The sequence below is a fragment of the Blennius ocellaris genome, assembly GCF_963422515.1.
Source record: "Blennius ocellaris genome assembly, chromosome: 12".
In the NCBI taxonomy this organism is placed as follows: Eukaryota; Metazoa; Chordata; class Actinopteri; order Blenniiformes; family Blenniidae; genus Blennius; species Blennius ocellaris.
The window spans coordinates 15,368,582-15,394,447 of record NC_137661.1 but is presented as its reverse complement, the minus strand read 5'-3'; the positions used below and the strand labels follow the sequence as shown (position 1 = coordinate 15,394,447).

At 41.0% G+C, this 25,866-nt stretch overlaps 1 protein-coding gene across 1 annotated transcript in view; it reads right to left on the bottom strand.

The window, feature by feature from the left end:
- agbl4 (AGBL carboxypeptidase 4) overlaps positions 1–25,866 on the bottom strand; it is a gene marked incomplete at both ends in the record, with an annotated part of 281,697 nt that overhangs the window by 91,955 nt on the left and 163,876 nt on the right. The window contains one exon of the mRNA XM_080505732.1: positions 8,457–8,496. Coding sequence (XP_080361858.1) covers positions 8,457–8,496 — 40 coding nt within the window. The remainder of the gene's footprint in view (positions 1–8,456; positions 8,497–25,866) is intronic.

The window sequence follows — 25,866 nt, the reverse complement described above, 5'->3', positions numbered from 1 at the left end:
TCAGTAGAAACTCGAGTGAATATAAGCAGAGTTATTTTTGAATGTAGCATTTCTGGATGCGTTTTCATATATTTACCGAGTGTCTACTCTGACTTGTTGTCTGTCAATGGCCTCTGAAGGATTGTAGGAATCATTCGCCAACAGAGGTCAGTGCAAAGTCAGTCACTCACCGGCAGGACAGCAGAAAGGCATAATGAGCTGAAGAATTACCTGTATGTTAAGGACTCCAGTGCCTGCGCCATGTGAGCTGTGTGGCTGCGGTTCTGTCGATGAACCCAGAGCCTGACCCACCTGAGTAAGAGGGGCCAATTAAAAGTAGAACATTCCGTATGGAAATCGATAGCGGTATGCTTTAATTTATACATACTGTTGTCTACATACACACCCACTGTGCGCACATGCTGCACACATGGATCTGACTGGGAGTGAGGCACACGCTGAGAAAAAAGGCTGATGATGACCTTGACCAAGGTGTCTCCTGGCATATACCTGCCGCGCAGTTTTCCCTGCTTGCAACACTGAATATTTAGATGTTATCAACTTAGCAGAGTGACAGGTCACGATATTAACAATTTATCTTATGTTAATCATAAAGCTGCTTGTTAGTGAATAGAGGAGAGTGTTTATATTACCAGCAATTGACCAGCTGTTTGGACAATTACCATCCTTAAGGAATGATATAGATGACAGTGGTTCTGGAGAGATCTGCACGCACACGCACACACGCACGCACACACACACACACACACACACACACACACACACACACACACACACACGCACACACAGAGTCCGAAAACTCAATCCACCAGCCATAACACGGAGACAGAGTGGCATCAACCTCTATTATCTAGTCCCTATGCTGCTAACACAAAAGGCTCCCTGGAACAAATATCCAATCAGTCCTCTCTAGGAGGATTTGCTCCACAGCAGTGCTCAGCAACACTGGTGGCTCTGCCGGTGACAAAGAAATAATCTCAGAGCCCACAGCCTGTTCACAGACTGTTTACTGCTTTCGTCGCATCGTCCTTTTAGAAAGAGGACAGACAGAGTCTACGCTTCTGTGCTGTCACTTTAGTGTCCTCTGAGTTTCGCTCTCTCTCTCTCTCTCTCTCCCTCCCTCTGTTTGCGCATACAGAAACATGAAATACATGGTTGACTGTGTGTACAATGCGTGAAATTACCGTATTTGCAACACAGGGAATATTTACTCAAAGCATTATTAATATAGGCTTGACAAAAAAAAAAAAAAAAAAAAAAAAAAAGAACCTTCAGGCATATAAGCTCGAGACAGGTGTTAAATAATTGTTTGACGACAAACATCATCAAAATATTTTCAATACTGCGCTGCTCCTTACCCCCCACTTTTCCCTCTGGCTCCTATCTCTCACAGTTCCCTCCATTCTTTGCCTGGGAAATTATCACACTCTTTCTCCATTCATTAGCATGCCGCTGCTTATTTAGCTACGCTTCTGTGAAGCTTTCAACAAAATCAACTGGAAAATACTCAATATGAAGCGGCCAGCGCACCAGTCTCCTTTCCTCTCATCCATCCTTCATCCACCCTTTGTTTGTTTTATGCCTCTCTTTTTTTTTAACACATCAAAACGGAAGTATAGTCACCCAAAATGAAGAGAAGGGAGATAAAATATGCTAATTCACGAGGAAAGGATATAATTAGGGCAGTAATAAAAAGTGTTTGTTTTCACAGCTGCTCATTTATACAAAAGATAGTATTTTGATAGTATTTGGATTTATTTTCTAATAAACATTGTCCTCTTGTTTTATTCTTACAATCCATGCTTTTAAAGAGGTGCAAAATGTTCTGCCCCAGTAAATCAAAACCTCTGCATCTTGGGACTCTGAAAGCTTGTCAACCTTGCAGTTATCAAGCTACTCAGAGATTTCCATCAGCTCGGTTATGTACAGCGGGCCGAGGACGGCCACCGGGAGACTGAAGCAGTTACAGAGCAGTCTGTCAACGTTCCCAGGTCAAGGCACCGTGGCTCCAAACACTATGTCCTGTCCTGCAGTCAGTAAAAGTAACTATTGTCAGAACTGCTAGTCCGATAGACCATTCCATTGAGAATGAGTCCAGTTTTCCTCTTCATCATCCTCCCACCTCAGATGTTCAGAAACTCAATGTGTAGCTCGTAGAAGCATTAAGGCCAATACAATGTAATGGTTTCAAACACCAGCTGCAGTGTATTCTGATAAAGAAAAAAGAAAAAAAAGGTTTTCATCAGCGAAGCAGAAATGTCACCGGCACAAGAAATATCAAATAATCCTTCCTGTTTTTTACATACACTGGGCAGAGCACACATTAAGGGTTCCCTGCATTTATGCTGTGTTTATGCAGTGGGAAACTGAAGTTCTATTTACACTGAGGTTCAATTTACAGTGGTCATACAATAAAAAGCAAACAATATGGCTGCTCTATCAATGTGACTGTACCGCTGCTGTGAGAGTACAGAATAAGACAAAGGTTGTAATCACATGCATCAGACTAGAGAGGGATGAAATGAAGCTCAGGGGGTACATTTTTATTGTCACACTGCTTTTATGCAGTTTTCCTCTGCCGCTAATATATCGAGCAATCATTATTGCAGTTACTGTAAAGGTTTATAGTTACAAACAGTGAATCTGTTTCGCTGAAGTAGTGGAAATAAGTGTTGAAATTCATGTTGAGTGGCAGAAATGATCTGAAAATAACTTATTTGATCACAAAGTAACGACATTTTGCCATATAGAGTGACGTCTGACATTCCTTTGCTGGGAAACCTCTGGGAGTGGGAACTTCCAAATTTGACAGCTATCAGGTGCAGAGGACAGACGCATACTAGCCCAGTCTGGTCTCCTTCTACTTGTCACATCTCTTGGGCCAATGAAAGGACGGCTCAGTTTACTCAGTTTAGGATTTTTCAATTCCGCAAGATAATATAATGACATAATCTGCAGTGCTGAGCAGGACACATGTATGGTTTTGCCTGGAGAGAGCAAAGTGGGCAACGCGAAGTATATCTGTAAAAAGACAAACTCTAATGAAGAACATTTCTATTGTGCTCTGACAGAAACAGCAGGGAAATAGAGACACAAGAGAGAAGTGGTGGAGTAAAATGAAGAAAATCAGAGGCGGAGTCTTTCCGCGCATGCGCGCTCACACACACACACACACACACACACACACACACACACACACACACACACACACACACACACACACACACACACACACACACACACACACACACACACACACACACACACACACACACACACACACACACACACCTCAATAAGTGCAGAAAAAGTCTCACACATGCTGAGACACATCCATCCTTTCAAATCTGGCGAGATCTCATGAATATGATTGACCTTTTTTTTTTTATTATTATTATTGTTACAGTGATGCTGAGGGTGCATAGGGGGAAAGGAGAAACTAAACGGAGGAAAACCAGAGTTAATTTAAGACAACATTATTGGGCGATATGGAAAAGGACAATCGAATCGATAAGCCAAAAGAATGACAATGGCTTCTCAAATCAATGTCTGCACCCCATTTTCTCACTGTGAAAAGACAAAGTCTTCAATGCAGGTGTTGTTGTTCGGTTTTGTGCAGTCTGCACCTGCGTGTGTGTGAGTGTGTGTGTGTGTGTGTGTGTGTGTGTGTGTGTGTGTGTGTGTGTGTGTGTGTGTGTGGGACGGGAACATGCTCATGTGCATGTGTGAGCACCTGGCTGCTGCTGTGGTGGAACAGTTGCCAGGACTAATCATTATTTAGTTGTGGCGGGGCTGGAAAGGTCAGCAGTCTGAAATGTCAGGCTGTGTTCAACAGGAGCCAGATGCAGTCGTGCGCTGCTCAAGTGTCCAATTAAAGAGGGCCGAGTGAGGTTTGAGTGGGTCTGTGTGTGGGAGTGAGGGTGCATGTGTGTGTGAAATGAGAAAGCGAGAGGGAAGGAACACTGTGCCTGTTTTTGTCGGTTCTCCTTCAATGTTGATAAGGATATAAGCGTTAAACAGTATGGGAAGTATCTCTGTGTTCCATGAAACACAGTTACAACATCATGAGGAGAGACGTTATAAAGTTACCTGCTTTCTTCTGTTATCCATACTTACATGCAGTGTTTCCTTTTTATTTTCTGTTAAAAAGGTTTTTTTGCGTTCACTTTCTCCTCTGAAACACACATAATCTGTACTTTTTTTCTCTTTGCATCAAAAGACAGGGTTTTTCCTTTTCAATTAAATTCATTTATTTTGTTTGCATTTTGGAATGAATTATTGATTCCCCCCCCCGGATAACGGCATACCTAAACAATATCAAAAACTATGGTTCCACTCCCTCGGCTGTACATCTTCGTATTGACGGGCTCTACTGCACATCTCTGTTGACTGCTCCACGGTGGATTAAACTAATCTAAACAAACATACACACATTTTCCATATAAATAAAAATAAATACATTGAGACTTGTGTGAAAACTGGTCTGGTAAAAGTTGAAATGACACATCAGGAATAAAGATGCATTTGATATAAAACCAATGTGGTATTTTTGTTGGTGGGAAAGAGAACATTACATTTTTTTTGTTTGTTTTTAAATGATAGAAACATAAACTAAGGAACACTGAAGGGTGAAGAAACTGTTTGGAAAATTCTGTTAAGTGTCAAAAAGACAAATAGAAAACTAATTAAAATACACACACCATGAGTAAATGTGTTTTTGAATGCCGCTCTGACTTCGGGGACACATTCAGATTTCACTTCAGGCCTATAGTGTGGTTTTTACTGTGTGTGAATATATATTTAAGTGTGAATCATTCCGCAGAGAAGCTAATGAAGACCATTAGAAACACAGGCCAACCGAGCAGCAGCTGCAGAATGCTCATCAACTCTTCCTTTGCTTTCAGACACAGCACGTTATGAAGCCACTCAAGCCTATAAGTTGTTCACACCCAGTGATTCCCCCTGCTGTCCACGCCATAAAGACACGGTGATGGGATATGAATGCAGGACACAAAAAGCAGGGAAGAGCGCAGCTCGTAAGGGCGAAAGTAACATCGACATCCATCAATGTGACAAAACGAGGCCCCTAATAAATGAATAGCAGATAACAAGTGCTTTGAAGTCAAACGATGTGGGAGAAGGGAAGCGTTAGTAGCAGCGAGGGAAACTGGTTCGTTGACACCAGTGGAGGAGGACGATGAAGAGGAGGAGGAGGAGGAGGAAGAAGAGGGGGATTTCCTTAAATCAGCAGGGAGAAAAAAAGAGGGTGTCCTTTTCTATCAGTCACTCATCTTAAAGCTTGTATAGTACAGATCTGTGTGTGTGTGTGTGTGTGTGTGTGTGTGTGTGTGTGTGTTCCCTTGAAGGCCACACATAATAAGTAATGACACAGTCGCAGTAACAATAACTATTAACTATTAAACTGGACATTTCATTGTCACCTTTGTAAAACTTTATTGCAGCCTTCCTCGGGAGTTTTTGGCTTGTTATGTCATAACACAGTACTAATGCAAGAGGCAGAAAAATTATGAAGCAAAAAAAAAAAAACAAACGCTTGGAATGGATGAAAATTTACAACTGAGATTTGTATTCTTTTGTTTTCAGTTACTTTTTGATTCATCTTAAACCCTCTATTTATATAAGAAGCTTAAATTTCACTTCAGATAACCAGACTGCAGTTGTAAAAATATGGATTGCGAGAGTGATAACTTTTACGGAACGCAATAAATGGCACAGGGGAGGTTTACATCCTACGAATAATGCAGCCACCTAACCTAAAAATAAAGCTGCAGCTGGAGCCCGGTTGGTCGAGGGGAAGAGTGTCCTTGAGCAAAACACTCAACTGTTTCCAATGGATGGATAGAGCGCCTTACATGTGGCAACCATGTCCACTGTTCCAGAGCAACGTGGGTTTAGGGTTAACCAAGTGGTGAAAGAGGCCGGCTTGTGATCGGGAGGTTGCTGGCTTGATCCCCACCGCGGACAGGCTCAGAGCAAGGCCCTTGACCCCACCAGCTTGGCAGCCTGCCCACGGTTCAATTTGGTAAAGAAATGTCCCCAAAAGGATTAAAAAGAAGCATGGTTAAATTAAACACCGAGGCTTCTTGATATGAAGATACAGAAGAAAGGACATGCAACAATAATTGTGAGAGATTACAAGTGGAGGAAAATCCTTCATGTATTCCAAACTATGTCGTTCATGAAAACAAAAATAGAATTTAGCAGCACATCTTCTCTGCCACCATATTCAACCACAAGACATCCGACTCGCTCATTAGCAGAACTCAACCACCTGGCAATGTGCAAACGAGAGGGTTGAGGGCCTTCATTTATTTTTTTAAGGATTCTGTTTGTTGTACCTCTTTGATTTAACGCTTCTGTCCCATCATTTACTTTCGTTGTAATTGTTTTTTTTTTTTTTTAATTCATATTTATTTGCAGTTATGCTCCAATATGCTTGGTTGACCTCCTCCACCAACACATCCAACACCAAGGCATCACATGTCAGCTATAGTGAGGGCTCAGCAGTCCTACCAATCACTCCATGGGAAATCCAAGCAATCATGCATTAACAACCCCAAAAATAACCCACATAAACACAGGTAGAACATGCCAATTCTCATAACTTGAATCGAGCAATCCTGCTGTGAGGTAAGAGTGAGAACCACTTCACAGCAGAGGGGACAACAACAAAATCGATCAGTAATACAATCAAATAAGCTATTTATGAGACAATTCACATCTGTATCAGATGAGCATTCAATATTCGAAAATTAAGTTCAGCACTTCAATTGCAAATGCTTGTCCACAGAGTGTCTTTGCCCTTTCTTTCTCTCCGGTTGCCCTCTATCAAACTGTGAAAGCCAGGTGAGAGTCCCGCCTGGGCCCACGACCCGAGGAACAGCTGTAAAGTAAACCCACTAAATTAACCGGGTCTCCGTGAGCCGCACATATGCATTATTCTAATCAAAGCACATTAGATCATCCAGATACTTTAGACATATGGGTCTCTGTATCCTCCTTGCGTGACCATCTGTTTCTCCACGCCCGTTTTTCCGAATTTCTCCTTGCTCTCCATTTGAGTGGATCCCACTTCCGCACAGATGCTTCTCCAAAAGAGTCACATAGATTTCAGTGCAACTACTTTGTGACATGTTTCCCCATCCAGTCAAGCTTGGAGCACCATATGTGAGCCTGACTCCACGGTATGAGTTTGAGCTCCATATTGAATAAAACTGAAATTACTTTGCACAAAATATACACACACACCATACTCTTCATTAATCCAATGAAAACGAGGCCAGATTTTTGGGGATTCATATATTATGTTGAAATCAATGAAAATCAATGAAATAAATGAAAGCCAATGAAAAACATTTACAGTTTTGTTTTTGTTTTTTTGTTTTTCTTAAAAGTCTTCAGTGGTTTTGGTTCAGTAATCTACATAAAGAGAGGCCATGTTATGACATCATTACAGTGATTTAAAATGAGATTTATTCCTCTTTGGGATTCGGTGAGTTGTCTTCCGTGTGTGGCTGCACGAAATGTTGTGTATGAACAATTCAGTAAGAAAGGAAGTTTCCGAGGAGGTGTGTGTGTGTGTGTGTGTGTGTGTGTGTGTGTGTGTGTGTGTGTGTGTGTGTGTGTGTGTGTGTGTGTGTGTGTGTGTGTGTGCGCTTCAAGACATTTGGATTTAGGCGACATTGTATTAAACATACAACACATCTAACGAGAAAACAGTATGAAATATTTTCAACTAATAAGTTATTTTATGCTTCGTGAGATCTGCCGAACAAGCTAACAATATGCCGAAGAAAAAGTGCGATGTGGTTCAAACCCTGTGAAGGACACCTCATCTCCCTATACTTGGAGAAGTCATAGCGTTCTGTGCCACACAAAGTGTATTGTGGATTCGTATATTCATCTGTTGTATGCGGACTTTATAACTTTCAGATTGTAACAAATACACGACTCTCTTGTTTACCCTCTATTTCAAATGCTTTTAAAGTAATTGTTGCTTGACATTTAATAGATGACGCCTAAGACAATGTCAATTCGCCGGAGCAGCTGAGCAGGAGACGTCAAAGCAGCAGTGGTTCTGCTGCAGGGTTTTTGACAGCACAAACACTGCAGTTATGCACGAGCAGCATCCAGAAAAACAGCATGTTTGCCCTTTTTAACATCTAAAAGTAAATAAGAAGAAAATGTTTTCGTTGCCTTATTGGCATTTTTCTCTGGAATCAATATCAAACCAAATTATAAAAAAGACAAAGTATATGCTGACACAGAGCTTTCTGAGATGAGATATGACCCGAGAATAAATAACCAGTGCCGCTATTGTACTTCAGTCTGAACTGCTGTAAAAGACCTCTTGTGAATTACAAAGGGAAAGTTGTGCTGCAGTGTCTGAAATGAAGCCGCTGGTCCAGTTAGAGCAGGAAATGTCATGGACTTACCAGAGTTGGTGATAGTGAGAAGGTCCAGACGCCTTTGTTGCTGAAAGACAAAGACAAAACACAATCCAGATGAATGTCGCACAAAAAAAAAAATTATATCACAATGTCAGTGTGACACTTGTATGACATGGCATTCACCCCTTTTTAAAAAAAAATAATAATAATTTAAGCTGTATGGAGGGTAACTCTAGAAAACTCTTTAACTTTTGTTGACATTTAAATAAGGAGAATGATTTTATTCCTTTAGTGAGTTGAGAATAAATACATGGGTTATTTAGTTTGAAAATGTCTGCAGATGAAATTGAACATTTTAAAATGTGAAAATACACGACATTCTTTAAACTACTTTAGCATTTTTAATAAAATCATACTGTTTCTAGATCAGTGTTGGTGGGATCCAACATCCAACATAGAGAATATGTGAACTGTGCAACTCCACCTTCAAAGTAGTATTCCCTGGGCTCTGAGTGCGTGTATGTGGGTGAGTCTTGTGCATAAGAAAGTGTGACCTCGTGGGTTTTGATGAAGTGCGTTTGAAAGGATGTGCAATTTTACACTTGATGTCTCGAGCAACTGGGTGGGGCGGGAGGGGGGGGTCTCTATAGGAGGTGCAAGCTGGCTACCACTCTCTTTAACCTGCTGCACGCAAACACACACACACACACACACACACACACACACACACACACACACACACACACACACACACACACACACACACACACACACACACACACACACACACACACACACACACACACACACACACACACACACACACACACACTTGACTGTCAAGCACTACAGTAATCAACACCTCAGCCCTCCTCATCCGGCATCCCTCAGGAAAAAAGGTCTTCATATCATTGGGAAGGATGGAGGCTTGGTGTGTGTGTGTGTGTGTGTGTGTGTGCTTGCGTGCGTGCGTGCGTGCGTGCGTGTGTGTGTGAGACTAGGTCACAGAAAAAGCAAGCTTTTAGGACTAGACATGATTAATATTCAAGCACCAGTTGCTGAGAGGGATAAGCAAAGAGGCTCTCCACAAAGTTGGAGTCTTTCTCTCCTGAAAAAACAGCACCGCCTGGAGTGGAGCTCTCTGATAGGCCACCAAACACTTTCTTTTTTTTTTAATATCTAGCAGATGCTCATACTCGGAGTGACTTACAACACACGATATGAGAGCAAAGGAACCCCGGAATCCTTGGAATTTAGCTATATATTTACCAATATTGCCAAACTAAAAGACACAATATTTTTTATATAAAACCATCTTGAAGAGGCATTTGTTTGGCTACCAACAGGACTTCCATGGTTAAGTCAATTTAGTAACTGTTGAGGATTTATGCATCGTTTCAACCTCACATTTGTAGTCGACTGCCAATATAATGCCAGTTGTGAAAACTGATAATGAATTCACTACCAATTTTCGGTAGTTCTTTTACATGAGTGAGTCCAGCATGAGGTCACAGTGACCTTCATCTTTCACATTTTACTTGATTCCCTTTCCTTGTTTTACATAATCATCAAACATTAACACTCAACGCTACAAAAATCATGGTGGCAGGTGGCCGCCGTTCAAGGGGCTTAACCGCCATTGAGACCCTGTGCTCATCCAGCGATTCGACAACACATGGACAAGCTGAGCCACAAATCAAACAGCTGATAGTGAAGCAGTCAACAAGCTACCCGTCAACCAGAGCCATGCCTGAGCACGTAAATGTTAATTAACAATAATTTGAGAGGGACAATAACCGTCAACTTTGATTTCCTCCACACAGGATTAAACAACAGAAAGGGATTAGGGAAATCTGTGGGAAATCTGAATGAATTCCAACCACTCCTTCAACGAGCAAGAATAAATAAATAAAGAACCCGGAAAAAAAACAAACATGTGGGACCTACAGCTGTTGCTGTGGAGGGAAAAATAAATTCGCAGAGACCTTGGCAGCAGAGGCTAAAGACCAGGCTACTCTCAAAAGGAGCAACTTGTTTTCTCATGTTGGTGTAAATCAAAACTGTTTATAGCTGTTTCAAACTGTCACATTTGAAGGTGAAGTGAAAAGTTGAGTGTCACAGTGATAGGCAAGACACAGTATTACACAATGCTGAATGCTGATGAGAAAGCTGCGGGAGTGGTGATGCTTCTCAGTGAAAAGAGGCAGTTGTGACAGGCGACATGGAGGCTCCAGATTTCAGCAAAATACTGAATAGAGTTAGAGATACTTGTGTTTCGAAAAGACAGTTTGCAACAGTGGAGCCAGAAGAGAACAAAAACAATGATTAATGGGTCATTATCCAACAAAGATGTTGAAACGTGTGGAGGATAATGGGATGAATAGGTTTGTTGGAAGAAAAAAAACAACATTTCCTGTGATTTTGATAGAACGGGAACATGTTTAAGTTTGAAGTCATCTGCATTCTCGTGATCGGCTGAAATTATAATTAGAAAAGAAAAGTTAGGTTTTAATACTCAAAGGAGAAGAGGGAGAACATTTGCATGAGATATTTACCAGGTGCATTACCCGGGTAAAGTTACTCCTGATGGGTTAACAAGTTAACAAATGGACCCTGAGAAAACAGAACTTCATTTTGAAAAACAAAAGCCATTTCAATCATTTTAAAGTAACTAAGCGACTCATTATGAACGCCATATAATTATCCTGTTATATATTTTGTTCTGACATTTTTGTTATTTTATGTTACTTGACCATGCATCAACTGCAGCTCATTGAATTTCTAACTTATCTTAACTATGTTAGTCTTGCACAGAATAGTTTTATGTCATACATTGTTTCAGATTATATTAACATTCTGAGTTGAAGATGTATAATAATAATAATAATAATAATAATTATACTAATAATAATAATACTACTAATAATAATAATAATAAGTCAATAAAGTGTTTTATCATGTATTCATCCATTGCTTTTTAAAATATGGATCTTCCAAAATATTCAGCCAACTGCACATTTCTTCAGCTGTTTTTTTTTATTGTGTTTTTTTATGTTTAAACAAAGAGCAGTGACCATTACAGTCTAATGAAGGTCAGTCCAATTCAAACTTTCTGAAGATGTCTGTATCAGCAGATGGGTTAATTACATTATCATTTGAACAGGGCAGCTCCCTCTACTGGCTCTTTCAATTTCCGCAGCTGAAACTGTTGACAGACTGGGTTCTCCTCACAGATAATGATACGACTGTACATTCATCAACTCATGGAAATACACAGATATTCACAAAACCTGAAATAGGCCAAATGCGTTTTAAAATATCTGCTAAGACCTAAATGTACAGATTCGTGACAACTGCTCCTCACACATAAACATACGCTGACTCACAGATTGAAAATCACACAATCTGTAGCCAGTGAATGAAGAGTGTGAGCGCTGCTCAGTCTGCCAGGACTTACACAGATAATGAATCTGTGGACACGAATTACAACACAGTACCGCTGCTTCCTCTGTCTGCTGCTTTTGTTCGGCTTCAACATGGATAAGGTGCTTAGTGTTCCTTAGGATAGAGAGACAGACAGGCACACGCACACACACACACAGAAGAAGAAGAGGGGAAGAGAGACAGGGGGATCTGACAGACACAGCATTACATTAGTTAAAGCATTTCGGGGGCAGAAAATAGGATTGAATTAATCTTTATCAAACATGGCCAAGAGCTTGGGGATCACACCCGAGTTGAAGCCAGCCCAGGCTCACTGCCCTCTCACCGCCATAACAAACAAACACACATTGCAGCAGATTAAGCCAAATATTTTCCACTAATAGGCTAATTGATTTCATCATTCATACCTTTACACTATGTACTCACTTCTGGGTGGGTGAGATTCGTTACACAAGGAAATAAAAATCAGCTTTCGAATGCCACGAAATTACAGGTTTTATGGCTGACAGCTTAGCAGGTGCTAATTGGGCCGGCTGGATGCAGGAGCCACACTCGAATGGAAAATCCAAGAAGGTGAAATCATTATTTCAAAAAATCTGTCGGCCTGAAATCCACAGATGTTTAGCGCAGATGAATCCAGACTGGACCTGCCATTTAAAGTGCTATTAGGTCAGAAAACAAGAAAGCAGTTGGGAGCCAGAGGTGACGGCCACTCCAGCTGTCACCGCGGTTGAGCCAGACGTGGCGGACCCTGGAGCTCTGTGGCCAGCAGCACGGTAAACAACGCAGATATAGACCGAGGGAATGGAGAAATAAATTGACTTGAAATAACAACAGTGTTATATGAGAACATAATTAGCTTTTCTCCCCCCCCAACCCCTTTTTTTCTCTCTTCTCAGTGTGTAACTTGAGGACAAAGCCGGGATCAGCTATTATTGGATGTTTTACGAGCACAACTTTGATTTTTACCTTCATAAGTGAACAGATGCTAATTCGCAAAGATTTTCACAGCAAAATGAAATTGATATCATGACTAAAAGACAAACATCTCAGTTTCTCTATGAAAATCTTTGTCTGGCACTCTTAATATTTTTCATTAGGCCCTCTTAAACATTAGTAGGGATTATTTTTCTTTTATACATAAGGGGTCTTCTTATAAAAATCGGACAGATTCTACTACACGAAATAAATCTGTAAGGTTTAATCAGTATAAATATGGTCATTAACAGAGCTCATCAGCAGGCCAGGTAGCACACTGTCCCCCTGCCCTAATCTGAGTGGGAGGAGGAGGAGGAGGAGGAGGAGGAGGAGGAGGAGGAGGAGGAGGAGGGAGTAACAGCAATGAAAAACTATTCATGAACTAAACCCTTACTTTATGACTAAATTAAATATTCATGCGCAATCTACCCAATACCCATTTGCCAACATTTCCTCTAAAATTTACTTTTCATATTTGCTGATTGTTCTCACACAGACAAGAGAGGCTGAGGAGGAAGAAAAAGGGCAGAAGAGGCACGGAAGCCATTTGGGAAGGGGAGGGAGGAGTAACTCCAATCTTAACCATCATTTTGTAGCTCATTTTAAATTAATTTAAAGTCAATATGAGTAAATTACCCTGCCTTCTTTCAGTCTTTATTTTTTATGAAAGAAAGAATTTGATGAACATAAAACTTTTTCTTCTTCTTCTAATAATAATATTTATTATTATTATTATTATTATTGTTATTATTATCATCATCATTCAAATAACATTATACACACGACTATCATTATTAATAGTAATGGTATTTTCATTATGTTTGGTTGCTGATGCTGTGTACCATTTGTTTGATCTCATACTGACTCGCTTGAAAGAATGAGGTTGTAGTGATGAAGACAATCTCTCAAAGAAACAAAGAAACAAAGAAACAAACAAAGAAACAAACAAGCAAACAAGCAAGCACACGCACACACACAGACAGACACACAAAGAAAACATTACGGTCTCAAAAGTGTTTTTTTGGATTTAAAATATCACAATGAACTCATGGGAGAGCTGTATGAAATATTTTTTTAAATGGAAAAAAAAAATGCTATTAAAACAACATCAATCCACTGCACAGGCCACACACATCAGCGCTACATATATTTTTTTTAAATTTCAATTACTTCAGTTTTATCAGTGCCATGTGTGTCGCTTTATATCAAGAATGGTTTAACCCTAATTGGACACATGAAAACAGATCCCCTTGTGTATCCGTTTGTGTATTTTACGCATGACAGATAAAACATATGGAGACGACTTCGGAGATGTAACAGTTGAGTGAAAGTCTTAACCACAGAGAAGAGGAACGACTGAATTGTGATGTCTGTGGGAGAAAGAACTCGTGACACTTTCAGTGATGGAAGAGCAGATTCATTGCAGCAACACATTCCCCATTCAGGGTTTTATGTAAGAGAGATGTTTGACGCTGAATGTGTGGATGTGTGTGTGTGTGTGTGTGCATGGTTACATGTCTCTTTGTGTTAGTCCACTGATGGACTGGCAAGCTGTCCATTGTGTACCCTGCCTTCCGCCTGGGATAGGCTCCAGCCCTCTGCAGACCTTGTCCGGATCAAGTGGGTGTAGAAGATGGATGGGGATTTAAAGACGGCGACTCAGAGAATAAATAGATCCAGTAGAAATGTCCTTCAAATGGCTACTTTCTACTTGTTGTTAGTTTGAGCCATTTCAGAGGCTGTACCTCTTAACTTCCCCTCAGATCAAAACAGCTCAATCATTCTTTCTTCTTTTAAGAGTTTCTGATGGATTGTCGCACCTACATTTTTACATGTGGATTAAATATGATGTTTACTTCCGAACTGCTTCAACTTTCAACTCGCACATCAGTGGATGAAAACGATATGAATCTGAATGTTGCCTTAACGTATACAGCCTACATGAATTATTGCTGTCCAGTGTCAACCTGCTTCGAACCCCCCGGCTCTTCTGATGAGGTCACAGGCAGGAAACATCAACCCCCCCCCCCCCCGCTTCTGTCAAGCACACACACACACACACACACACACACACACACACACACACACACACACACACACACACACACACACACACACACACACACACACACACACACACACACACACACACACACACACACACACACACACACACACACACTCATATTAACAGGATCAGGATAAATCCAGTAATTGACATGCTTGTAAGTAACAACATCTCTGCCAAAAGTATGACTAATAGTCCATCGCTCTCTGTCCTCTCGTCACATATCTGTTCTATCCGAACTTTCTTTTTTTGGCAGCCATGTAACCTCATCTGAGTCACTATTTTCACCTCTGTGAGCACTAACCCCTCCACTGATCTGGAGCAGTTTTGACTAAAAGGGTAACCATCCGTTGTTGGTTGTCTGTGTCTAACTGCATCTTACTCATCGTCCCTTGGTAGCAAAGAGGGGAGGTGAGGTAAGAATGAGCTAATGGGATGAGCTTTTTAGGGTAGGTTTGGGTGTGGCCCTTGAGTACATCATAATGTGAGAGCAACACACAAGTATGCACTATTCAGAACATAAAGCCTTCTAAAAAAAACAAAAAACTGCAAACATCAGTGCTTCAGAGTTGACTTCCTCTGTGAAACATACTGATGAGTCATTATTGTGCTAAAAGGTTCTTTATCCAGCAAATATCGTGATTTAACACTGAAAAGAAGATTGATCATCATTTAGGTTTTGGATGAAAACATGCTTGCCAGTTCAAATATGAAGCACTTCCATGTCAGCATCAGGTAATGTGTTCTGTAGCATTAAGAAGAGAAGAGAGGAGTGGAGAAGAGGGGATGGAAAGCAGGGCTTTGTTGCGTGACCAGGAGCCCTCGGTTAAAAATACAACAAACCAAATAAAAGATTTATTCCTTCTGAGAGAGGAGAGCCGCTTCCTCCTGAGCGAAAGCAGAGGACAGCCAGGGCCACCTGCACACAACCCGCCTCCCTGCTGCTGCCATTACTGCCCTACCTCTAATACTGTGGACTGTGGTAATCTGATAATATGCACAACAGCTGGCATGTGCAGATAATACATGTTGACACATGCAACTGTTAAGTCACACACATGCATACTGTTCTATAGGGCCATATCCTGTGCCTGCTGTTTGCTCGTGTACATATATGCATGCATGCCTTTCCTCAGAGCTGTTAAAAATCATGATTCAATTCCATTGTGATCAATAAATATTCATGAAGACTAATTAAAAAAAGCAGCTAAGCTCCTGTGAAAACTCTCTCCTCCATCTTTCTGTCATGGGAAGTCCATCAGGTTATCTACTGTTTTGATGAAAGACCTAATACGGTGAGGCCGTATGGTGGTCCACTTGTTTATTTGCAACTTCTCACTTATATAAGCCAACGCTGGCACCAAAAGCCAACAGGATTGAAACAAAAATGTCCTTAAAGAGACCAAGCTGTAGATGTAACTGGGTGTGCCTTGGCAGGAAAGCCGGAGTTCCCAACTCTCGATCACTCCTCCATTTAGCCTAACGGTGATCAAGTAAAAGCTTTGCGAGCTGATCCTTCAAGTCAGGCTTACTAAAAAAATGCAGCTCCATCTTTTCTGGCAATACAACAAAGATGCTCACTGACCTATGGCTTGAAGACTAGGAGTACTGTTATGAAATACCGTATACTATTTGCGTGGGCTGTTTTTAGACACAACCACTTCTCCACCATAAGTTTTGAAGAAGGCCAGATAACCTGGCTGAGAGCCTCCTCTTACTGCACTCACACTGTGCATCCATGACCATGTCTCTGGCAGCTGGTATCCTTTGCCTCTCGCCTCAACAACTGTAGCGAAAGGACATAGTGGAAAAACTTGCCAACCGGTATAAGAAAAAATGTGACATGCAAATTATATATATGAAAGATTTAAAAAAAAATAAATCAGATCAGCATCAGATCAGCATGTACATCGGCATGCTGGTATCTTACAGCGCCCTCTGAGCCAAGAGTCTCCCATCAGACCGAGCTAAGTACCAATGACAATGAATTGACACTGAGAACCAATCAATAAATACACCAATGGCATGTGTGATATTTCAACACATAATTACTCATAGACACCCACAGGACAGACTCTGTCCTGTCATCATTTCTTCATTGGGCTGTGATTGACCCCTGACTGATGGAACGCAAGCGTCGTGACCTGGTATTTACCAGAGAATGTGGAATCAATGTCGTCCAAGTCGCAGACACACAGTCAGGAGAATGACACGGCACTCCTGAGACAAGATCAAGGCGTGGCCTGGTCTTGGATAATTCATTCTAAGTACTAAATGAAACATCCATCCATCCATCTTCTGTACCACTTTATCTTGCTCGCTGGAATGCCAGAGCCAACCACGGATATCCATAAGTGAAGCAGTGTACACCACATATAGGTTAGCGGTCCGTCATAGGGCAAACGGAGAGAGACAGACAATCGCACGCACTCATATTCACATTCACACCAACAGGAAATGTGCGATCACCAGTTAACTTGTTATGCAACTGTGGCAGGAACCAAGAGGAAACTCCTGGGGACAACATGCTAACTCCACACAGACATATCTGGACCTGTACTCGTGACATGAGGTGAGTGAGACTGTAACCCTAGATGTACCTTGAAACTATACACAGACACTTTCCTTTGGTAGTATGGTGTGCTGGCTCTTGCGACGTGTAAAAAAAAAAATCTATCTCCAGGAAACACTCAAAAATGCCAGTAGCATAGTGGAGAATTCATCCTTCTTTTACTGTCTTATGTTGCTATCACATTCTGTTATGGCTCTTCAATCACCTGGGCTCGATGGAAAATAGAGCTGGGATCCCTTCATATGGGACTTCAGAATGCAGTTCTCAGAGGTGTCAGCAAACTTTTTAAGTTTTTATTGCTCAACCTGAAACTTGTGTGCCTGCTCCTCAAACAGTAAACTTCTATATTGACTTGTCTTCACAACGAACCCTATTGGAGTTTCAATAGACAAGATGTAAGGTTGAAAAGTTCAGCTATCTTTCCTCGGGGGCCTAATTGGAGCTGAAGGTCAGGAGACGTGTATGTTACTATTGGTTTATTGCCTTTATGGATCCAACAAGAGTGGGTAACGTGTATGTGTTCAAGTATAGGAACTATCCCGCCTTCTCGTGTCTTGCCGCCTTTTTCCCCATTTCAAAACTTGCTATTTTTATTTTTCATGATATCCCCAAAAACAAATTCAAATGTCTCTTATCTTCAAGCAACCAGACAGCGGGAGACATTCTGGAAAAGAAATGAAACAAAATGTTGTGTGACTAAAGCGTTTTCTCCAGCACAACTTTTCCATTTCGAGTTCAATCAGGTATCGGAATGGAGCGCCGGGTAGTTCTTTAAAGCTGAAGCAAGCTTGACTGCTGTGTTACTGGTAATTAAGCGGGACAATAATTAGCTGCAAGCAAAGCAAAGAACGGGAGAGGAAGAGTTTGAGGGAGACGGACTCAAACACCAGTGCAAGCAAATAAATAACACCATACAGGACATTTACAGTTAAAGTGCTGGGTATGACAGACATGTGACTCCTATGCCTGGATAGCAAAAAAACGCTCCAGAGATGGAGACATGATGACCAGATGAATGCACTTTTTGATGTTAGGTAACTTCCTGAAAGCAGGACTGAGGAAGACAATAGATCAGCATCGTGTTTGAAATATCCTTTCTCGACTGTGGTAAGCTCAAGACCCTGGTGTGCTCGCAGGCAGTATTGTGGCCGTCACTGGAGGAGTGACAGAAAGTTGTGCTGTACAGTTTTCTCCCCCCCTCTATTTTTTTCACACTGTCAGGAAGGGGTCAGCAGGTTGCCAGTGCTGTGTGACTTGGAACCTGAAAATCAATTTAACATTGGAGCTGAACAAAGCTGCATTGACCATCGCAGGTACCTGGCCTCTCGCCAGCTCCATTAGCTGTGTGAGTGCACAGTGTCTATGAACTGGGCTGGTGGAGAGGCGGAGTACGGCCGTTTGTAGGACATGTCGAGCTCAGTGCTGGATACCCGGTCTGTGCATCAATACAGTGGGACACAGGCGTGAGACAGAAGGAATTTCAATATTTGTTGCTGCCTAATGGTTGATTGCTCGCTGCTGGTTGCTTTTATGAGTGACTAAGCAACTCACTGGTGTGTGTGTGTGTGTCACTTAGAGGCGACATTGAATTGACCGGTAATCATTTTCATGAAGGCTCACTATTTCCATCACCTGCTTGGTGAGTCTAACACCGAGCATCGCCATGTTCTCATGCAGGTCTCAAGTTTTGCTTCGACAGTGACGTCAGACTTCATGGGTCAGAGTACAATCAGATAATCCTCAGCATCACATGCGCACGCACATGCACGCACACACACACATGCATTTTATCATTACAAATAGATATACAAAATGATTAAAATGAAAGCTTGGAAAAAAATGACAAAAAAGCCTTTTAAAAACTGAACCTTTTTATGTGAACTAAGACTGGGCTTCCTGGTTATTATCTACCAACATGACCTATTGATGGAGGCTTTCCCAGGCTTAATGGGACAACTTAACCTTTCTGTGCACTGTGTCTGCCCTGGGGTCTCTTCTGGGTCAGGGGTATTTGAACGCCTCAGGCTTATGAGGGGTATCCTGATCAAGTAAGTGAACCATCCCAACAGGCTCCTTCAGCATGCTCTTATTATCTGTTTGCTCTACTCGGCGCTCACTGTCTGCTCAAACTGACAGGCCTCGTGATCTCAAACCATTGCTGCTGATTGACTCTATGATGTCACTCTTTTTTAAGTCGCTATCTGGAGCAGCCAAGTCCCAAACTCAAGGTCCACTCAAAAATTATCATTTCGTCTGGGGCCCACCAAACTATTTCAAACATCAGAAAATAAAAATAATGCATCCAGATGAAGAAAAAATAAAAAACAACTTACTGATTTTTTTTTTTTACAAAATCATTGTGCATCACAGTTGGTCTATTGATGTGATTTTTTTTTTTTTAGGATTCTAACAGCAAAATACAGAAAGCAGAAGTTCATAGATGGCCACAATATCTCTTCCATATTTATTAAACACCTATTTAAGCAATGCAAGTGAAAAAAATATGTGCAAACACAATTCTGGCCAACACTGATTAGAAAACACTTATCATTGGTTTGCAATTTCACAGTATTCACCCCAGACATCAAGAAAAAGACATAAGGGAAGGACAAAATATATGAACGCTCCATGTTTTTGCCTGCGACTATCCCCTTTAACAAACTAGGCTAGGGACCATCATTGAGTTTTAAAATATACTTTCCATTGTTTTGTTGAGGTCTGCTACACAATCAAAGCACGGTATAGTTTTATGTCAAAGAATGTTCCAATGAAAATAACAACTTCAAGACAGAACTGAGTGAATATAATCAGATAAATGAAAGATGTCACATAATTCAGTTAAAATGTATTATTAGATTTGATATCTGCTTTTAATATAATATGGCATTATTCATAATTATATATAATGACTTCTGAATGGCAATACCACTATGAACCTAACCCGAACCAGGTGGCTGCAGCCCACACTGTGAAAATCATGGATATCTATTTTTGGTCATGGCAAAATTCTATGTTAATCAGGGATTTTACCTTCGGGCTCAGATCACTTTCTGTTATGACTATTAAGGCGTTCAACCCACTGATATGGATTACAACTCTAACTCTAAACGCATTGGGGGACAAACCACTGCTTTTCTGCCGTGCTCCATGGATTCAGAACTGAAGAGGACATGTACACGCTGGAAAGACGACTCTAATGAAGCCAGCATGACAGCGGAGAGCACACCTGTTATCTTTTGGCTAATAAATGCAAGACTCTCATCTTCTTGGCTGCACACTGAGTGTTTATGGAAATTACATAATTGATTACATGGCACAACATTGACAGACACCCGAATCTAAAGAGAATATTCATACTAAATTAAACATTTGCTGGAGCTATATCCAGCAATATATTGGATTATTACCATGCTCCCAACACTATCTGTAAAAAAAAAAAAAAAAAAAGATAGATAAACAAACAAACAGACAGACACATACATAAATAAACAATGTGTTAGTTTGTAGTTAGTAATGTTAGTGGAGAAGCAATGGAGAATGCCTGAAGTGTTTGTATGCTCTGCTGTTAATAACCATAGTGCCTTGACGTGGCAAATTATTCACTAGATTTGCCCCAGCCACTCCTCCTTTCTTACAGTTCAATATCTGAAACTGCCCCTGCAGCCCAGTCAAGGTCTTCCCAGCTCTCCAGAGTCTCTTTTGCCCCCCTGAGATAAAACAAACAAGAAAACAGTCATTTGACGCATCTGTAATCACCTTAGCTATATCCGCTGGAACTGAGGGGTTTTAATTTGCCGTGCTTTTAATTTGTTTTCACAGCAGTTTCGAGCAAATTGAATTTGTTAATTAAAGCAGCAAAATGAAATGCTGAGCATTATTGACGAGATGCTAATTGTGTTAGTGTGGAAATTGGAAGTGGGGGTGAAGTGGGGTGGGAGGGGGCTAACAAGAGGGTTGCAGGAGGAGAGCAGGGCATTTTGGGGTATCAATAGTCAGGGCAAATCACATTACAGAATATTGCAAGAAAGGCGACATGCCAAGCGGGCCAATTGGTGTCATTCTGTGTGCGTGCGTGTGTGTGTGTGTGTACATCTCCCCAGGCCTTTTTTGGCAGACATACACAATACACAAACACAGATAGACAGCTGTACTTTCTCCTGATCCCCCCCCCCCCCCCACCCCAATGCAAACAAGCAGAATGCTAGACACACGCACACATACATGTGCACAGAGAAAAGAGCGAGAGATGATTTTTTTTTTTTTTTTTACTCCCATGAAACTTAAATCATTTCATTAAAATACTACAGTTTTTGAGTTGTGCATTTGAGCCCACCAGTTGTGTGTCTGAGGTTTTAACACTTTCCCTGCATTATCTATCATGTAAAAACGAAGCTTAGAAATACAGGATGCCTTGGCTTTGTTGCTCTCTATACTGCTGTTGCAACCAAATACACATTAAGGGGGGGGACAACAATAGATGGATGAATGGATGGACATCAGTAAAAAGAAAAAGATTCCTTTTCGATGTAGGACCAAAGTCCCTTAAGAGATTCCAATATGTGTTTGTAGATTCTTGTTTGTCCATACATACTGTATGCAGTAAAGCACTTGCAAGAAAAAAAAAGGTACACAGCGCGAACTCTGCGCTCTTGGTAAATAGTTTGGTATTAAGCATCATTTCTTAACCAGCTCATTGACTCAGAGTTCCGTTTGACTGTTCGGTGCTAAGATCACTTGGTCTCCCTCTGGGTACATTGGCCCAATGCACCGCTAATTAGACGATTTCACTCATTGAGTCTGAGATTTGGGTGAAGGACAGAAGCCTCAGGTTGGAAAGAAGAAACTATATGGACATATTAGAGTAATGACGTAGAAAAATAAAATTACGTGAGGGAAAAAAAAAAAATGGAAGCGAAATCAGTGTCATTTGTCGGCAAAGTATGAGAGGGAGGAAAAAGTAGGGAGGAGGGAGGAGGGAGAGGGAGAGGGAGAGGGAGAGGGGAATGGTGCAGGGTGAGGTGCTGAGCAGTGGTTGAATTAGGGAGGTGATTATAGCACTAATTACAGGCTGAGCTGCTCCATTGATAAGGTCCCAGCCTATACCTGACAACGCTGACTGCCCTTTTCTCTGTGAAGTTGAAGAAACTCAAATCACCTACAAATGGAGTAGAGGTGGTTTCAGTGAGAATATCGCACATCCATCATTACAGGTGTGAAAGGCCTCTCTACGTCTAGTCATTAAACTCCTATCTTGTCACCACTGACAATTTGGCAGTGGTGTGTGTGTGTGTGTGCGTGAAGTCAATAGGGTGGCCCTTACAGAGTGCAACCATCCAACATGTCAGCATTTGCAGCATTCATAAAAACAAGAACAACACAGTAATAACTGTCATATATTAAATTGTGTAGTTATCTGGGGAAATAGGGCAGAAGCACTCACACTTTTTGATAATCCTACAACCTTATAATCCATATGAATACATATACATATAGATACAAGTCACATCTTATTTATAAAAAAAGGATATGCAAACCTCTATTGTGCCCAGGATTTCATGATTGCATGTTCAGTAATTTGTGTCTAGACTGTGGAATTCACACATCTGCAAGGGCAAAACATATGCACTGTGATTATGGGGTGTAAATTAAACCTCGATAGAATCGAGTGCAGAAAATGCAAGTCGCACATTTTTCACATCTTCTTCCAGACACAGCACCAAAACATTTTTTCCAACTCTCCAATTGTTTGTTTTGAACCCATTATTAACACAGTTAAGGATTTTTTGTGGTTTAGCATGGACTGATATTTGTCATTTGTTACTTAACCAACTGATTTTATCCAGCCTATCGCGAGGTTCTGAATCTGTCCTTGACCAGCCTGACAAACAGATTGAATACACTGCACAGCATTTCTACAAGGTCTCTATTTCTACCAATTCTAACACATAATAACCCATTTGGAGAGGGTAAATTTGAATGCTATTCACGGCCCCTATTACCAAATGTCCTCATCTAAGAGAGTGCACTCAGCAATACGAATCAACCTGAAAGGGATTGAATTGTTGGGCGCCAGTGTATTTTATGCCGCCAGTAAATATATCTATCTTGTTCATGACAATTTTGCAGCTCTGTGTTTTGTAATCGGAAAAAGGATAAGTTTGGGAGAGATATGAGAGCCGTTCTTTTGAGAGTGCTGATTACAGCAGGCACCATCTGCGTGGCGCACACAGCTGCCTGCCTCATCAGAATACCTAATATTCCAATGGAGGGGCTCTAAGTATCTGGCAAACCCAAGTAGATAGATAACAAAGAGCCTATTAAATAACGGACAAAGTGGCCTGTGAAGGTAGGGGTGGGGGGATGTGGGAGTTGTGTATTGGGAATTAGTCTTTTAGCTCCACACACACTCTGAGATGAGATAGCCCCGAGTTCTAATTAAAATTCTCATTCCCATCTAAGGTGGTAATTTTGATCTGAGGAAGAGGGAAAAGTTTGATGTGTTGCACACAGCATGCTCCTATTTCTGAATTCTCTCTATCTCCCCCCCCTCCTCTCTCTCCCCCTCTCTCTCTCTCCCTCTCTCTGCATTACTCTTTCTTCAGTCTCGATCAAAATCAATGTTATCTTCCCAACCTGGTAATTCTTCGTTGCCCTTGCTCACCCTCAAAGTCATGCTACAGCCCTCTAATCAACGAAAGAAAGAAAGAAAGAAAGAAAGAAAGAAAGAAAGAAAGAAAGAAAGAAAGAAAGAAAGAAAGAAAGAAAGAAAGAAAGAAAGCTCATAAAATGGTACTGCTGCATGCCACAGTAATTTTACAATTAATCAGATTTTTTTTAAACATTAGTTGATGTTTTTATTGATGTTTAATTACAGTAACGTTTTAGTATAAAGTACGTTTTGTTTGTTTGGACTAATCAACTTCAGTTTTAAGGGTTCCACTGATCATTATACAACTTTAGTGCAACTGGTCATTATAGCGACACAAAACATTGTGATACCAACATCAATAACATCCTGTACACTGTGAGCAATGGAGGAAGAATGATATGTTCTCAAATGAAAGCAGCATTAACCAAAGCAGCGCAGCCACACTTAAAAACTGTAACATTGTAACTGAGATTATAGTTCTACTCTTATGAGCTTTACGAACTGTATTTAATATTCATCTAGCAACTTTTATAGTCTGGAAACAACCTCGTTTTTTACTTATATATATACATTTTTCAGTTTTATTTTTTCTTTAGACAGCTTTCAGTATGACTGTATTAAAATGTATTAAACAACCAATACAAATTTCAAGCAAAAACTAAGGGATTGGGGGTATGGGGGGGGGGGGGGGGGGGGGTCTCATTGGGTGTAGAGGCTGTCTATATGTTGATGTTTAAAAGTCTGTATCCACTTTCAGAGTGTAGCAGAGAGACCATGTTCAATGATGGTGCAGACCTGTAAAACCTGGTCTTCTTTTGAAGTCTGCCAATACACATGTATTTAAGAAGTCGCTGGATGTTAATTAAATATAGGATTGAGATGCAGATTTCTACTGTCATAATCTTATTTTGTTATTATCATTATGATGAATTACTTTTGGTCTTGAAATCCAGTGAGTGATCAAAAGAAAATGTGGATTGATTAAGAATGTATTAAGCGTCTTCCTCATTGACTTTGATATCCGTTTCAGTGGATTACTTTGCTAGCAGTTGTAATCACTTTGTTCCTAGTTTATCAGTTGCGATAAGCACTTGTTTAATGAATTTATTTGGAGATTGCAAATAAAGTACAGTTCAACTCTTGGTTTCTGGTCCTCTCCACCTTATTGGACTTTTCCCACCCTCCACCAACACCAGTGGTTCAAGTTGTTCTGTCACCTGGTCTGCTGGGTTGATGCGGGAGGTTGAGGCCCTTCAGTGGCATTTGGGACAAGTGGGGTGGAAGTCGATGACCCAGATTGGTTGGGTATTGAAGAAGGCCTCATTGCTATGTTCGTATTGGTTGGATTGATGTGCAGAACCTTGTCGCGTCTCTGCCCGTGTGGCTGCTGGACCAGCTGACCTTGGTTTCACCCTTACGTCAAGTGGTCGTTGCCATGCATGCCTCACCTGGAACCCCTTACAGGAACCGATATTCAGTTTGGATGGGCTCCAGTGCTCTGACCCTGAGAAGATGCAGGATCAAGATTGAAAGAGTGGACTAATAAACTGCCGGGGTAGGGTTGTGTTGTAATTGTAGTACTTAATCTGAGGCAAAGTCAATGGCCCATACAATTCAGAGATCAAATCTCTGTTAATTGCCAGCATCTCAATAAACCAGAGAGAGGGCATCAATAATTACATACATGTTTCCAAGGTGTATCTTTTTTAATCAGTGGTGTATTCTGTAGTGAATTATTTTTCAT